At 41.0% G+C, this 15,365-nt stretch overlaps 1 protein-coding gene across 4 annotated transcripts in view; it reads right to left on the bottom strand.

The window, feature by feature from the left end:
* Positions 1 to 15,365, bottom strand: part of THSD7B (thrombospondin type 1 domain containing 7B) — a 300,207-nt gene that overhangs the window by 82,869 nt on the left and 201,973 nt on the right. For all 4 annotated transcript variants that reach the window (XM_077181738.1, XM_054636437.2, XM_077181740.1 and 1 more), the window contains exons 14-15: positions 13,039 to 13,233; positions 8,710 to 8,973 (exon numbers count right to left, since the gene is read on the bottom strand). In XM_077181738.1, the coding sequence (XP_077037853.1) occupies positions 8,710 to 8,973; positions 13,039 to 13,233 (459 nt within the window). The remainder of the gene's footprint in view (positions 1 to 8,709; positions 8,974 to 13,038; positions 13,234 to 15,365) is intronic.

Genomic DNA, 15,365 nt, shown 5'->3' with positions numbered 1-15,365 from the left:
ATATATTTTTTTCAGGCTACTCAATTAAGAGTACGAGCATGTTTTTAAAACAAACCTGAAACTGTGTTTATTTTTTATTATTATTATGATATTTACACAAGAAAACAAGACTTTTTTTAAAGCCTGAACACAATGAAACTGTCCACAGACCATCAAATTCCCTTTTCTCCTACACCTGACTTCTCTCAGAGGCCTGATGGCACAGCAGCTCTGAAAACAGATGTGCACTGCAGAGTGCTCTGAAGATCAATACAGACTTGGGCAATTTGGACCTGGCAGGAAGAATCTTCCAGAGCCAAGGGTCCATCACTGGAAGAAAGCTGCTACCAAATGTCACTGATGTCACTGCAAGTATCTACCTCCCTCAGTAAATCATAGATGTCCTGAAGGTCAATGGTTTCAGGCTCTGCTGGAGCACACTAAGAAACTCAATTTCCGACTTTGGGGCCCTCCATGGAGAGCAGCTTTCTGCCAGTTTCTGAAGCCATGACATTGGGCACTGTCAACACAATATGCCACCTCATTTCTGCTGCCAAGCTGTGACCCCCAGACACAGACAAGCCTCATTTAGACAACTTGCCTTGGACAACAACGTTATGGCTTTCATTTGACAGAAGGGGACATGGAGATGCATCTCTCTGCATCCTGATAATTAGCATGTATTCTGCATTACAATACTGCTTTTATTTCAGGCAAAATAAACCAGCAGATGACTCTGCAGAAGACAGGAACACTAATTAGATCAGTGCACAATTAATATTATCAAGAGGGCTCACAGCAGCACGAAAAAGTTTTTTTTCTTTAAATGTACATTCCTAGTTCTTTAATTTACAAACTCAAGGGCCTCTGCTCACGAGCAGGTCACACAGGCACTGGAAAGGCAGGGGAAGGTTGTGAGCCAGCTGTGACCTCCACAGCCCCCTCCCCAGTGTCACAGGAGGTGAATGACATAGTGACCCCCCAAATCAATACATTAAAATCAATACTCTGCCTCAATCCCTTCTCCCATCAACACTAAATGAGAAGCCCAACTGCACATTTAATTATACAGGTGCTGTTTTAAGGATGCCACTAACCATTACCAGCACCAGGAAGATCCATGAGTGCTTTCCCAAAATCCAGGTAGCTGCTGCCAGGCCCCCTCTGCTTGCATAAGGAGTTTCATTCCCCCTATTAGAGGTCACCTTGCTGCAGAAGCATCTGACCTCCATGAATAAAGCTGTACTATAAAAAACATCTGACAAAAACACGATTTTGCAGAAGAGAACAGTCCTGGTTCTCCACAGCTCAGGCACGGGGAGAGCAGTGACTCATTTATATGATGGAAAACCTTGAGAGGGAAACAGGACGTTTTTGTGACACTAGCAGGCCCCAGCACAGAGTATTGATGTACTGAATTTCTGATAGACTTTTGTTTCCATTTTGCAGTGTGACTTTGAGCTCCCTGGTTGTGTAGTTCAATCTCCTGTGCTGGAGGAGTTCAGTGAATTCAGAAGCAGAAGGCAATGCAATCCTGTTAAACAACACTATTGTTAGTGGTCACTCCCCCATGTTAACCAAATACAAATGAGAGCCAAGATGTCACAGTGGGAATATCTGTCTGCACTGAGGGATATTTGAAGATTTGCAAACCAGCCTCTCAGTAATTTAATTTGCAGCATCCTCATTTGCAAACCTTGGAGGACAGAGAGCTATTAAAGTGTATTTCAGGCCCAGGAGCAGACTAAGGTAGGATAAATTCTCTACTACTCATCAGTATCACAAGGATAATCCTCAGAACAGACTGAGCTGAAGTTTAGGTTTAATTTTAATTAAGTTGCTTCTGAAAATTTTCAGAATGTGTCAGACATTAAACCCTTTAATGCCCACTGAACTCCACCACAGTACCCACTATGTCCAGCTGCCACAGGGTTCCTCAACAGTGGTAAAGATATGGAATTGTCACTCTCCACTCAAAAATTATTTGTCATCCTTTTATTTGCTTAAAATTCCTGCTCATCAGAGCTGTGCAAAAGACAAAAAGGTTTAAAAATGCTGCAAAAACTCCCACATAAGACATGAGAGAAATCCTACGAACTCCTACTTCACTTCCCAGTGCAGCCACACATCTCAGAGGGATCATGAAGCTCTCCATGAGCAGTAGAAGTGCAGAGGTCTTAGAACTAGAATATGTAATTCATGAACAGGATTAGGCTAAATATTTCTTCATATTTCCAATATAGCATATTAAATGGAATGACATGTAGGGAGAGAAAAATGTTAATTCTAAGTCTATCTTTGTATGGTAACATTTTATTAGAGCCTTGCCTCATAACAGGCTGTATTTGTGACAAATGTGTTATTAAGGCCAAAGAGACGGGCCACATTTCAAGGAAATTCTCTTTCCACAGCCTGCTGCAGAAATCAGGGCAGGAGATCACCCAGTGCATTAACCTGCTATCACAGCTCTCCTAAAGCTCCCATACACTATTTCTACACTGAGTTACAATTTCTACACTAAAAACATTCCCAAGTCCCATGGAAGAGCTTTAATCAATCTGTAAAAAAACACAAAACAAAAAATCCCCTAACTGAGCCCAATAATAGAAACAAAAGTGATGGACATGAGCAAGGGTGGGCAGAGGTGGTCCAGCAAGAGGCAGCTGATGGTGAATGTCAAACATGAGAAAGTCTCTTTGAGGGCAGTAAAAAGCCATTCCTTCATAAAGTCTGGCACTGCCACCTCTTCAAAGGGGTCATTTTACGGAATGCAGCAAAAAGCATAAAAGAAATTTGGGGAGGAAGATAAGCAATAAAGATGTGTATTTAGAGCCAAGGAGTAACAACAGACATCACTCTGACTAAATGCAGCACTTACAGAAGATGCTGCTCCAAAAGCCAAGTCTCTAAATATTTTTTCTTAAGATGCATGCTTCCTTTCTCTAAGAAGATAAAGACCTAGAAGAATGTGCATTTCTGTGTACTAATGCCTCAGGGGAAGTCTCACCTTGCCTTAAATAAGCTTCTTTGATAGCCAGTTTGACCCATTCAGAAATAACTTTTTTGATGGCTGTTTATCTTTGATTCTGTTGCCAGAAAAACACAGAGAACTCAATGTCTGAACAGTTGTCCTGTGATCCAATTTCATTTGATAAGTCTTTTAACATCCATAAAGGAAGAACCGTGGCCAAATTTTCTTATGGTGAACAGATTTTGAAAACAAAAAACAAAAAACAAAAAAAAAAAAAACAAAAAAAAAAAAAGCAAAGGAAAATATAAGGAATAAATCATCATTCTTTGAGCACTGTTTTGGGAGCAATATGTAAAAATCCTGTAGTCAAACAAGAAGTGGAGGCCAGGTCCTTCCCAGGCTCTGTGTCTGTGTTACAGCCCCCCTGGCAGCCACAGCTGTAATTAAAAGTGTCACCACACACCCAAGGAGACATGTAGGAATGTCAGAGAGAGTCCAGAGCAGAACCCAGCCAGGATTTCAGAGCTAAATTTAGAAGCTATTTAGCTGTGAGAGAGCAGAAAACAGTCAAAGGTGGCAATGGCTTCAAAGAGTCCTGAAGTGGGGACTCGAGGGCAGGACAGTCCTGTGATCCAGCCTTAATTCCCATGTCAGGGGATGGGATAGACAGAAAATAAGGTGAATTTTTAGCTGAAGCTTCTTCCTCAAGCAGTCCTTGAAAAGCTTTCCAGTAGTAATACAGCCATGTAATAAAAAGGACACAGAGAGAGACTGTGCTGGTTTTGGCTGGAGTAGAGTTAATTTTCTTCACAGTTTCTGGTATGGGGCTGTGTTTTGGATCTGTGCTGCAGTGTTGATAAAACAAGGATGTCTTTGTTATCTTTGGGAAGTGATTACAGAGAGCCTAGCTGGGTTCTGAAATCAACAGGTTGTACTAAAAACTGAAATTTCAGTATAAAATGTCACTCAGACTAAGAACAAAATTAAACTTTGGAATATTTTCAAAAACACAGAGAGATGTCTGTTCAGAAAAGTTCCTATTTCTGAAGGTTTTCAAAATCAGGGATTTCTACAATTTCACTCTTCTAAATAAAATTTACTAGATGTGCAAAAATGCATACCACAGTAATTACTAAAACTGATACACTTCCAAAAATAAACAAGCACCTATTCAATGTTGCATTTTTAACCTTTTTTTTCATTTTTTTCTCCCAAAACCTTGTAGGAGCAGCAAGTTTGCTTTCAGATCAGGACAGATCTGACTCATATTCCTTTAACCTATTAGGCTCTGCTTATGGCTTTTGAGCTATAAAAATAAAAAACTGCAGAATGATTATTAAAATCTAGGATTAGGAACTACCTGAAAACAGCTCATTTTCTCCTAAAACAGGGGGAGTCAATCCCAGCATTTTCATTTTAGGATGGGTTTGTCCACCAGAAGCTGGAGCTCACAGAAGGAGACACTGCACTGTTGAGAGTAAGGAGGTGTCTGAGCATCCCTGCTGTGCCCTTCATAAATTCAGAGATAATTAAAGCTTTTTAAGGTGAGTGCAGGTCACAGCTAAGCGCTCTGTGATTTAAAACCAGGATCTATTTGTCTGTGGTGCCTTTTTCTTCCAGGTTCCTGTTGTTGTGAGCACAGCAGAATTTGAATAGGATAAGCACTGTTCATAAACTCCTGCTTTCCATAAATTGCTCGTCGGATCAAAAGCAGAACCTCCATGCAAGTGCACAGAAATCTCCAGCTTTGATTTGGAACAGATGAGGCACCCTGTGTTCCTCTAAGATTAAAAAAACCCTGTTGGCATCGCACACAAGAGAGAAGGAAAGGGATGACGGGAAATTGTTCAAAACAAAGGAGATGGAAATTCAAAAATAGTATGAGCAGCTCAGATGACAGATTGAGAAGCGGATGAACTGCAATTAAAAGGACAATTTCATGGCCAAAGAGGATGCTCCAGACACAGTAAGAAAATGAAGACTCTCTGGACTAGCAGCGAGCTCAACTCAATGTAAGAAGTCTTCTGATGGGAAGGAAAATGGAGGCAAACTACCAATTATAATTTTGTAATGCATTTAGAGGTAGTTACCTCTGTCCATGATTTCATAGGTGCATTTCCAAATTAAAGGAAGAAAAACAAGGGTGAACTAAACCTGGGAAAAAATCACTAGCTCAACTGGAAAATGCAGATCACTCATTTCTCAAGCTTATTGAATGGGTGATCAAGGAAAAAGGTGACACCACCAAAATAAAGCAGTTTATCAGAAAAGCCAGCTATGAAAAAAAAAAAAAAAGTGTACTTTTTTTTCCTGGAGAAAAGATTTGGTATAGAAAGGAATAAAATCCAGAAAAGACTGTGATTAGTATTTTTAAGCTTGTCATATCTAATGACCATGAGCTAACACACAATTAAATAGCAGTGAGGATGGGTAAATCAGTCAGTGGTGATCAGTGTGCCCACTACAGCTGACCCAAACTGTTGACACCAGGCTTGCTCAGCTCTGGTGGGTCAGGGCAGAGATCCCTCCCTCCAGCCTGGGCTTCAGGTCCTGACAGAACAAACTGTAGACCCCAGGCAGGTAGATAGAGCATTTCCAAAAAGGAACAGCTGGAATGCTTCTGTCTTGACTCTTTCTAGACCTTGGGATACTCTGCTTGCAGTAACTACACCAATGGGGAGAAAATGTCCATTTCCAGTTGGGAAGCTATGCTTCAAGGGTTAATATATTTGCAGATAATAGGCTTAGGACAGTTGGAGTCTAAACTTGTAGGAAACACAGATGAACAAACTGAACTAGGTTTTTGTTTAGGTTCCCCCCTCGCCCTCCAAGCTGCAAATGCAGAATCACTCCAAAAAGTCAGCATCAGAGCAGGGCCCCAGAACCAGAACCCTTCTGAGCAGTTTATTTCTACACCAAACTCAAGTGAACTGTATATTCACTTGACAACTTTGATACTCTCACATAATAGGTCACATTGACCAAGTGAAATAAACCTTACTCAAGTCTAAGTTCACAAGGTTTCAGTCACGGAAAATGAAAATCACTGCAGCAAGAAGGCACGAGCCCAGAGTTTGCTCTCCAAAAAAGCTACAAGCTATTCTGTTCTACACCATTTTTATTGTCCTACACCATGTACTCAGGACATTATCAAACCTGGGACAAATTTGCTCCTACTCTTGAGGGCCAATTTACATCCCTACATCTCTCTTTCTACATTCTGCAGTTCTTCAAAAGGACGTATCAAAGAACTGAGGTCTAAGTCTTAAAACTTCTCACTTCTGTTCTGGTTCAAGGGAAAGGAAGGAAAAGCACTGCAGAAGGAAAAAAGTAGGAAACAAAGAGAAGCCTGAAAGGAGTAAAAGAGGAACCTGCTTATCCCCACCTTATAAAGCAAGAACAATGCCCAGATACCACAGTGATTGCCATTCAATATATAAGACAATGAATTAATTAGCCATAATCATGGCCAGCCAGCAAATGTTAAAAGGTCACCAGATACTAATGGTGAGCAAGACAAACTGAGCTGCTTAAAAAAAAACACTGACATGAATAATTTCTCAGGGCTTAGCAATTCTTCATGCTTCTGTAAATTGCTCTTCTCCATTATGGTTGAAAAGCATTCTGCTAATTATTAATTGGATAATGATTTGTTTCTATCACTAATTCAATAAGGTGTTCAGAAGTGGATTTTGAAAATTCCCAGCTCTAGAGACCATAAATATCAGACTTGTCTTCGGGTAACCTTGGAAGGCAGGTCCCAGGTGATAGAAGTGGAGCCTGTGGAGCTTCTGCCCATTTTTAATCAGTCTATGCCCAAAGTCACTGACCACCCCTCTGCCTCTGACGTGGGCCCTGTGCCAGGGCAGTGCCACAATCATTTTTGCTCACATAAAAACCTGAAGACAACAAAGTGAACAATATTCCCCTGGAGTTACCACTCCCTACTACCTCCCTAAGAGAAGCCAGATCATTAAAAATGCCACATAAATACCACTGACAGAAAACAGGCTTCAAGGTTATTTAGAAAAACCCCACGCATAGACAACCTCCCCTTTTTAACAGTGATAAAAACCCTGAGTTTTTCAAAAGAGCAAGTCATGCCACAGGCAAACCCACCTTCAAAACCCAGCAGCTCCCTTTTTGCAGGAGAAAAGGTAATGTGGGGGAAAGGTATACTACTCCTCCTTCATGGGCCACAGAGGCACAATCAGTTGGTACAAAAGCACATTGTTGAAACACAAACCATGGAAAGCTGCTTTATGAACCTGTGCAGCCAGCTGGAACAGCCATCAACAGCTGCAAGAGGAATTCACTCCAGGACTGAATCACTTCATTAAGGTGGAGGGTTTTTTCCCTTTTATTACACGTGGCTCAGGCTGCTGATCCCCATCATGAAGACCCTCCAGAGAGCTGATTTCTCTGCTCCCTCATACCCTCAGGAGCACTTGTGGTGCTCACTGTATCACTTAATCTCCTCCTGAGACATCATTTCTCCCCTTCCAATCATACAGCTCATCAGCAGAATTCCAAACTGCTACATCCTGCTCCAAGCTGACCCAAGGCTTTTGGCTCTAAGTCAGAGAGCAGCAGTGGTTTGGGGGCAGCCCAGCTTGAGATTTTGCTCCTAAAATAAAGGCTTATGTATGTGATAAGTGATAGGACAAGGGAGAATGGCTTCAAATGCACAGGTATCAGGGTTAGATTTGATACCAGGAAGAAATTCTTAACTGTGGTGAAATTCTAGCACAGGATTCCAGAGAAGCTGTGGCTGCCCCGTCCCTGGAAGTGCTCAAGGCCAGGTTGGACAGGGCTTGGAGCAACATGGGATAGTGGAAGGGAGCTGAAATGAGATGATATTTAAGGTCATTTCCAACTTAAACCATTCAATGAACTGCATATCATAGAAATTGGGAAAAACACCCAAATGCAATGACACACCCTGCTCTCCCTGATTTTAATTCTGCCCTCTTTCTGATATAGGTTACTAGATTATACAAGAAATGTAAGTGTCCCAGGAAGCAGGGACATGAAAATATACTCTAAGAATTTATGAAAATACACTCTGTGAATCTGAGCTTAACACGGGCAGATAATTGTAGGAGGAGGGTGCTGAAGCCATGTGTGCCTGGCATGAGGGACAGCAGGCGACATCACGGGCATTTTGTAATTAAATATAATTGTCTCTAGAAAATTGCAAATTCCTTCATTGAAAACAACCATGCAAACCTCCAAACTTAGTGAAAGGGAATAAAAAATTCTAAACAAGTAAAAGCAGAAGTAGGAGATATCTTCAACCAAATGCTGACTGAAATAAATACACCTCCTCTGAAGCTTTTACTTTTACGGGATTTTTAGGGAAATGTCTCTGGTATTCTAGCACTGTAGCCAACTTTAGCCTTCTTGTGCTTCATTTCCATAGCAGAAATGCCAGCAGACCCTTACCCTGAGGAAAACTTCATTATTAAAGAGCAATAAGAAGATATTCAAGGAACTGTGTTCCACACCCAGGACAAACCTGTGAGAGCTATTCCAGCAAGCACACACCTCGCATAAGCTCCACCATGAGCCACAGAGTGCTATTCACAGGTGTTGGGGGGATAAGCTCCACCATGAGCCACAGAGTGCTATTCACAGGTGTTGGGGGATAAGCTCCACCATGAGCCACAGAGTGCTATTCACAGGTGTTGTGGGATAAGCTCCACCATGAGCCACAGAGTGCTATTCACACGTGTTGAGGGCTGCTCTACACTCCTTACCCGAAGTGCTGCAGCGAGATGGCTCCACCAGTCTGCCGCTCCTGTCGTAGCAGGCGATGGCTCGCAGCCGCACGCCCTGGCCACACTCCCTGGCCGCTCCCTGGGCCGGCATTCCCAGCTGCAGCTCGGCTGCACCCCCTCTGATAATGCAGTCAGACCAATTCCCATGGGGCTGGGAGGTGAACGCCTCGCAGGGGCACGGCTCCGTCTCAACTTGAGGATAAAGTTCCGTGTTCTGGCATTTGTCTCGCTTTCTGCTTCGCCCTGTTCCGACCACAGAAATCGGCGCGTTAGCTCAACTTCTGCTGCTCTTGATAACAACGCGTCATATTATTTATACTTGCATGAATTCAACACATTAGAACCAAGACAATCTGAATGTTAATATTCAGGGATGATTCTGAAGCATCTATTAGCTGCTGCCAGTGCTCTGGCGTGCAAGGACAACGTACTTATCTCCAGGGGCAACCAGAGAACTTGGAAATACTGTTCTGATGGGTAGATCAAGGAGTAAAATACAAAGTCTTACTCTAGAAATGGTCTGCCCAGAAACCGCTTTGTAATTTCATATAATATCATTTTCCCCTAATTATCTGATGGAAATAAATTGATTGTTTTGTCTCTATTTGTTCGCAATCAATGGTTGCCAGGAGAACTTCCAGAGGACCCTAAATTAGCTACAACTTCTATGAGATTTCTTTACAAATTAGTTAAAGATGAGCTGTGCACACAAACCATGCTTTGAAGAAAACAGAAGAAGATAATCCTCAGTAAATTATTAGTGCTGGAAAGTATTTCAATGGTTGTGCTCGCTTTTATGTTTTCCTTTGCTCTGTTCCTTCAACAGGTTTTAAAAGAAAGCTCTTTCAGTAGTTTTAGAAAGCAGCAGCAGCATCCAAATAAACCCACAGTACAGCTCTCTGCAATTGCACTCTCCATGCCCTCGTGCTGCAGGACTTCAAGGCATGAGAAGGGGTCGGTCCCCAGTACAAGAAGAAATAATGCAAAACAGAGAGTTCAAGCTCTCTGCATCCCTACAACTGCTCAAGGGAACAAATGTCTGTGCACAGCCTCCAAAGATAAAAATCAATGCTTTTCTTGGCACAGGTCAGCCAGCGTGCCGTGGAACAATCTTGATGCTGGCTGAGCTCAGTTATGTCTTTGCATTTGGCATCAGCAACAAACTGTATCTGTATGCCATCCTCAAAATATTCCTTGGGAATCTTGGATGCACTAAAAACACTTTTGCAGAAGATTTTTAAAGCTTTGATCCCAGAAGAAATGCTTTCTCTTCATTGCACACAAATAAGATACTAAAACCAAAAGATAACTTGTATAACTCAACAACCCCCTTTCCAGTGTGGAACCATGAGCCATTTCACCACAGACAAGCTGGGTCTCATCAAAGCCTGTTTCCATACACATATGTACCTGCCAAGGAAAGGCCCCTGACTGTAGACCCTTAATATCACCATCCTTCAAGCCCCAGCTCTTTCAAAATGGTATTTTCAGAGTTCTGGGAAATGTAGAATTTGCCAGCACAAAATGATGCAAAAAAAAAAATAAAATCAATCAGCATCTTTATAGTTTGATAGATAAATCTATGTTTACATTTTTAAGTATATATTTATGAGGAAATGCAGGTACAGCTCCCCATACTTCAAGGAAAGTCTTTTAAGAGACTTTAACTAGATTGAGAGCTCTCTAATGGCATTTCCAGCCTTTTCTGTTTGAGAAGCCACAAACTCTGTATGTTCAGTTGTGTGCTCTGCATTGTGTTAGTAAACATGGGAATTTGGGATTTGCCCATGTTTTGCCACCATGACACAAAGCACAACACACTGAGGTAAGGATGTCAATAATCTCATACTAATGTGACTGGTTTTTTTAACAACTTGCCCTGCCATCTGTTTTCTTGGAATCTTCCCCCTAAATGAAGCTGCTATGAAAACCCTATTTTAAGGGGAAAAGTGACATTGATCCCATACTCTTCACATAGAAATATTTTTAGAATTAGTGGTAGTGTATTTTTATCATCTTTACAGACTGCTTTAAAGATCACTGCTAAAAATACCCTCTCCAAAATTTTTTGAGTACATAAAACCCAAAATTAAATAGAATTTTCTTTTTTAATTACATTTCTGAATACTAACAAACATTATATATATTAAATATTATCAGGTAATACATACTGTAAATAAAAATTATAGGAAACATTAAAAATACAGAAAGTGTTTTGTATCCATAATGCAGAGAATTAACTGACTGTATTAATTAACTGAAGACTCACCTAAAAATGGTGTTCCCATTATTATGACTTTGAATTTTGAAATGTTCTGTAATAAGTCTTTCACTTAAAGTAATGACTAATTTCATATGTAGAGTCAATGACGAATTACAAAGTAAAATGAATTATACTATTAAAAAGTGAGTGGAGGGCAAGCAAATACTTAGCAAACAATTAGAAGATTTCCACTAAATGACATTATCAATGAACTCTTATAATGAAGCCAAAGCATTCACTTGAGAACAGACACACGCAGTTGATGAACAAGAGGTACAATTCATGCACACTTACAGAGAGGTGAAATGCAAATGGATAAAGGTCTCTTAACATCACAAAATACTTTTGAAAATAGCATTTTCCTTAATCTTTGAGTTCCTGCACATGAGATTTTTTTCAAGACTTCTGTCTACCTCTATTTTTCAAGAAGCATTTATGCAAGTACAAGTTGGTGCTGGTCTCACTGAGTTCCCCTTTTGAGAGGGGGCCAACCCAAAGCCAGTGTCTGATTTGGGTGTCCCTTGCTGCTCTCTGGGGCATTGTCACGTCCCCACCTGGGACACTCACTGCATGTTCACTGCTTGCTTTTCAGGACACCTTCACTGGCCACAGGCTGAGACCACAAGCTCCATCCTGGCAGGAAAAACAGAACCCAGCAAGGTCGGATGGGAGAGACTGGTGGTGGTTGGTTACAAATGCAGTGCAGGTGAGGAGACAAACCAACAGAACTCGGGCACTACAAATCTTTTTAGGTCCACTTACTTGAACAGATCTCCATCTGATGTAGAGCAGAGTAAGAAAGGGGATAGGTAGGGCTGAACTGTTTTGTAACTTCCACAATGCTCATAAAGAAAAATCAGATTTCAAACTACCTGTAAGTAATTATTCACTATTTTTTACATATTTTTTGTAATATCAGGCACCTATTATTTTGCTAGGGATCAAGCATTTCTCCTATAAACATACAGGCACTGGTATAGAGAACACTTTAGAATATGCTCTTTGCCAGAAACTACAGAGCATTGTATAATATTGGGGTTTTATGTGAAAAAGAAATCTTTATCCTTTAATGAGCCACACTGACAAATGGCAGCTTGAAACCAGTATAAATGTGTGCTGTAATTGTTAGTTAGTAAAACACACAGAACATTCCAGCAGTAACAAATGGAGTCAGACAGCCAGGCAGCCAAGGACAAGTGAGTCTAGGAGGAAGAAGCAGTGGTGGCCACCACATTTTGCTGCCCTTCAGGTCCCAGCTTTTATCTCAGCAGATATTCTTACAGCAATATTAGCACTCTACTCCACAGTCAATATCTTTGAAGTTTCACCCCTATTAAAGGAGCAACTCAAGCCAGGTACATATTAGCTCTCAAACACAACACGTGAAAAGATGTGAGCGTTCAGAAGAACAATAACAGCAAATTTCTTGTAAACCATGTAAGCACAGTATAATTCTTTTTTACTTAACTATGCATGTGGGGGAAGACAACTCCCAGCAAAATATGCAGTTCCAAACTATTCATATTAAGGAGTTTTAAAGCTTTTCAGTTTGGTCAGCATTCAAATAACATAATAACAAACCTCGACAGCAAGTATGGAAGACTGATCCATCAAATGGTTTGAACTGGTGAGCTTAACAAACAGATGTAAAAGATCAAACAAAGCTGCTCCAATGGTACTGGGTTTTCTTTATTCACGGTATTAATTTGCCCTGTTGAACTGGAGCATACTGCTGAGCACAAAACTTCCAGTTTTAAACTTCCTCCAGAAAATCACACTGATTTGTACTCCTGTATGTGTATTTTCTGCATGCTCCCCAGATTAATAGCTCAGATAAAGTTGCACAAAACCTGGTCACTGTTTCATTTGGTTTACGTCTAAAACCTTTATACCTTTTCTGCACTGCTCTTGTACTGGAATGTGTATAAGGCTGGCAATGATCAGTGCCAGATGAAAAACCAATGAAGGATGTTCTGGATCTTCCCACCACTCCAACACTGCAAGGGCATTATTCCCAACTGGACAAATATTGAAAAAGATTATACCTGTGAGCGAGCGCCTCCTGCTCCTGGCTGTGTCACAGTCAGAGGAGCAGGCTGTGAATTTAGACCAGGGGGTGAAAACGCAGTCATCCTTGCAGGGAATGTGGCACTCCTGGACCAGGGCTGGCATCGCTCCTGCCCACCGCACGCAGTCCCCGATGGCGGCAGGGCCGCCCTGCTCCGACAGGCACGTCACAGCTGCAAGCAAGGGCACAGAAATCTTATGTTCTCATATATATATATATATATATACACTGCATTACACTCGTGGCAGTCAGTTCTGGTGTTCTGTGTGAGATTCTCTCCCCTGGATTAACAGGATAAAGGTGATTTGGTTTTAGGGCATTGTTTGTGTGTCACTCAGTGAGTGACAAAACCATTTCACAAAACCATTAAGACACGTTCTTGTTTGACCAGTGTGTTATCTAAATGATTATATAAACTCAATATTCTCAAGGAGCAGTCATTTTAAAGGTTGTGGGGACACTTTAACCAATGATACATTGTACAATCAAGCAAGAAAATAGGTAACACTGTGGCCATGTGCCAGAAAACATATTTGGTCGAGGCCAGGATTCACAAGCTGTGATGCATTTGCTACTCATGGAATTGAAACTGTGCTAAAAAAAAAGCCCCTAAAAACTATAAAAGAAAGCTTCTTTTTCCAAAACCATCATTTTTTCCATATTTCAGATGAAAGGAGTGACTGAGTAGATGCTACAGCTAAATGCTTCCTTCAGCAAGGTAAGTACCAGATCTGGCCCCTCCACATCGAGCTCCCTAAATATTGTGATACCTCTTATACTCTCCCACTTTGTCTGTTGTCCTTTTTTAGAAGTAATAATTAATTTTTCACGGTGGATATTGGTACTGTATAGCCATGATAGAGAACAAAAGTATTTAATGTATGAATCTGAGTCACAGGAAACCTAGGATAAAACTTGCTAAATTCAGTGAATTAACAGTAAGTAATTATAATAAATAAAAATAGCCTGCACATCATGGAGTCTTTCATTTCATTAATAATAATTAATTCTCATAAAACCTCCAAGATTATAGGCTATTTATATCCTCCAGTGTAAGTTAAACAAAGCAAAGGCAGGTCATGACTTGATTAAGGTAATAAACTCAGGGATAGAGTAATGAACTGAATTTGGCATGAGATTTTAGTCATGTTGGGCTCTCTGATTCTAGGCAAGTCCACACATTGTATCATAAAACTACTAAGGATGAAGTTATTTAATACAGATTTTATTATTTAACTTTAACAACCTGTGATATTATTTTATGACAATTGCTAAATAATTCAGGTTTTTGAGGCTGCATATATTTTCCTTGTTGCCAGCATTTAATGTGAGTAAGAGTGCATGAAAAGAAAGGTAAAAACAACCCTGTTTTCTTACAGTTAAAGGATTTACTGGGGTGTAACTCTGCAATGAATACACATGATTTTTTGGGTTTTAACTATAGCACTGTATGGGAGAAAGGAATGGGTTAGCAATCACCTGAAAATAAAAAAACATCTTATTAAAATGTAATTAGATTCTATGGAAAAAAATCAGCATTTTGAAGAGCATGCAAAAGGCAAGCAATTGTTAAACGTCTCTTTAGACTCAAGTGACAGCAAATCAGCATATTAATAACCACCTCTAAATTGCTGATCCTTGCCTTTCACTTCCAATGCTGTGACCCTTCCTGGCTCCCAGCTCCAGCTGCGAGCCTGGAGCCCTCCCCTCCTCATTACGGGACAGAGGTCACCACTCCACATGGGGGCACGGTGTAATTGCCCTCTTCAGGAAGGTTAAACAAGTGAGAGACTCTGGTGGCCAAGGTCTGTATAGCCTCATTGCCTTCAGCAAGGACACCCCAGGTTTGGCCACACAGCTGTGACCACGTGAGGCGTGGCCATGGGGATGCAGAGCATCTCCTCAGCACCGCGACGGCGGCTGGAAGGGACACGAGCATTGCCCTCCACTGCCAGCCCCACGCAGCAGGAATTGTGACTCCAGAGCAAACCACCCCACTGCCATGCTCAGTGGGAGCTGCCAGAAAAGCACAGCTCATTCCTGACACTATTAATGATGTCAGGACAAGTAATAGAAGTTCTAGTTATCCATGTTAAACCAGACACCCCACTGCTGTGATCAGTTATTGTCTAACTGCCCCAACTCATGCACAAACAGCCACAATTTTAAGCATTCAAATAATTCACCAAGTTCACTGAGCCTATTTGGATGCTAAAATAGATCTATATATATAAGGACATATGAAATCAGGGCAAATATTTGACAGAGATTATGGAGCTTCAAGAAATTATTGACAATGGAAAC

Source organism: Agelaius phoeniceus, chromosome 7, assembly GCF_051311805.1.
Source record: "Agelaius phoeniceus isolate bAgePho1 chromosome 7, bAgePho1.hap1, whole genome shotgun sequence".
In the NCBI taxonomy this organism is placed as follows: domain Eukaryota; kingdom Metazoa; phylum Chordata; class Aves; order Passeriformes; family Icteridae; genus Agelaius; species Agelaius phoeniceus.
This window is presented reverse-complemented; position numbering and strand designations above follow the sequence as displayed.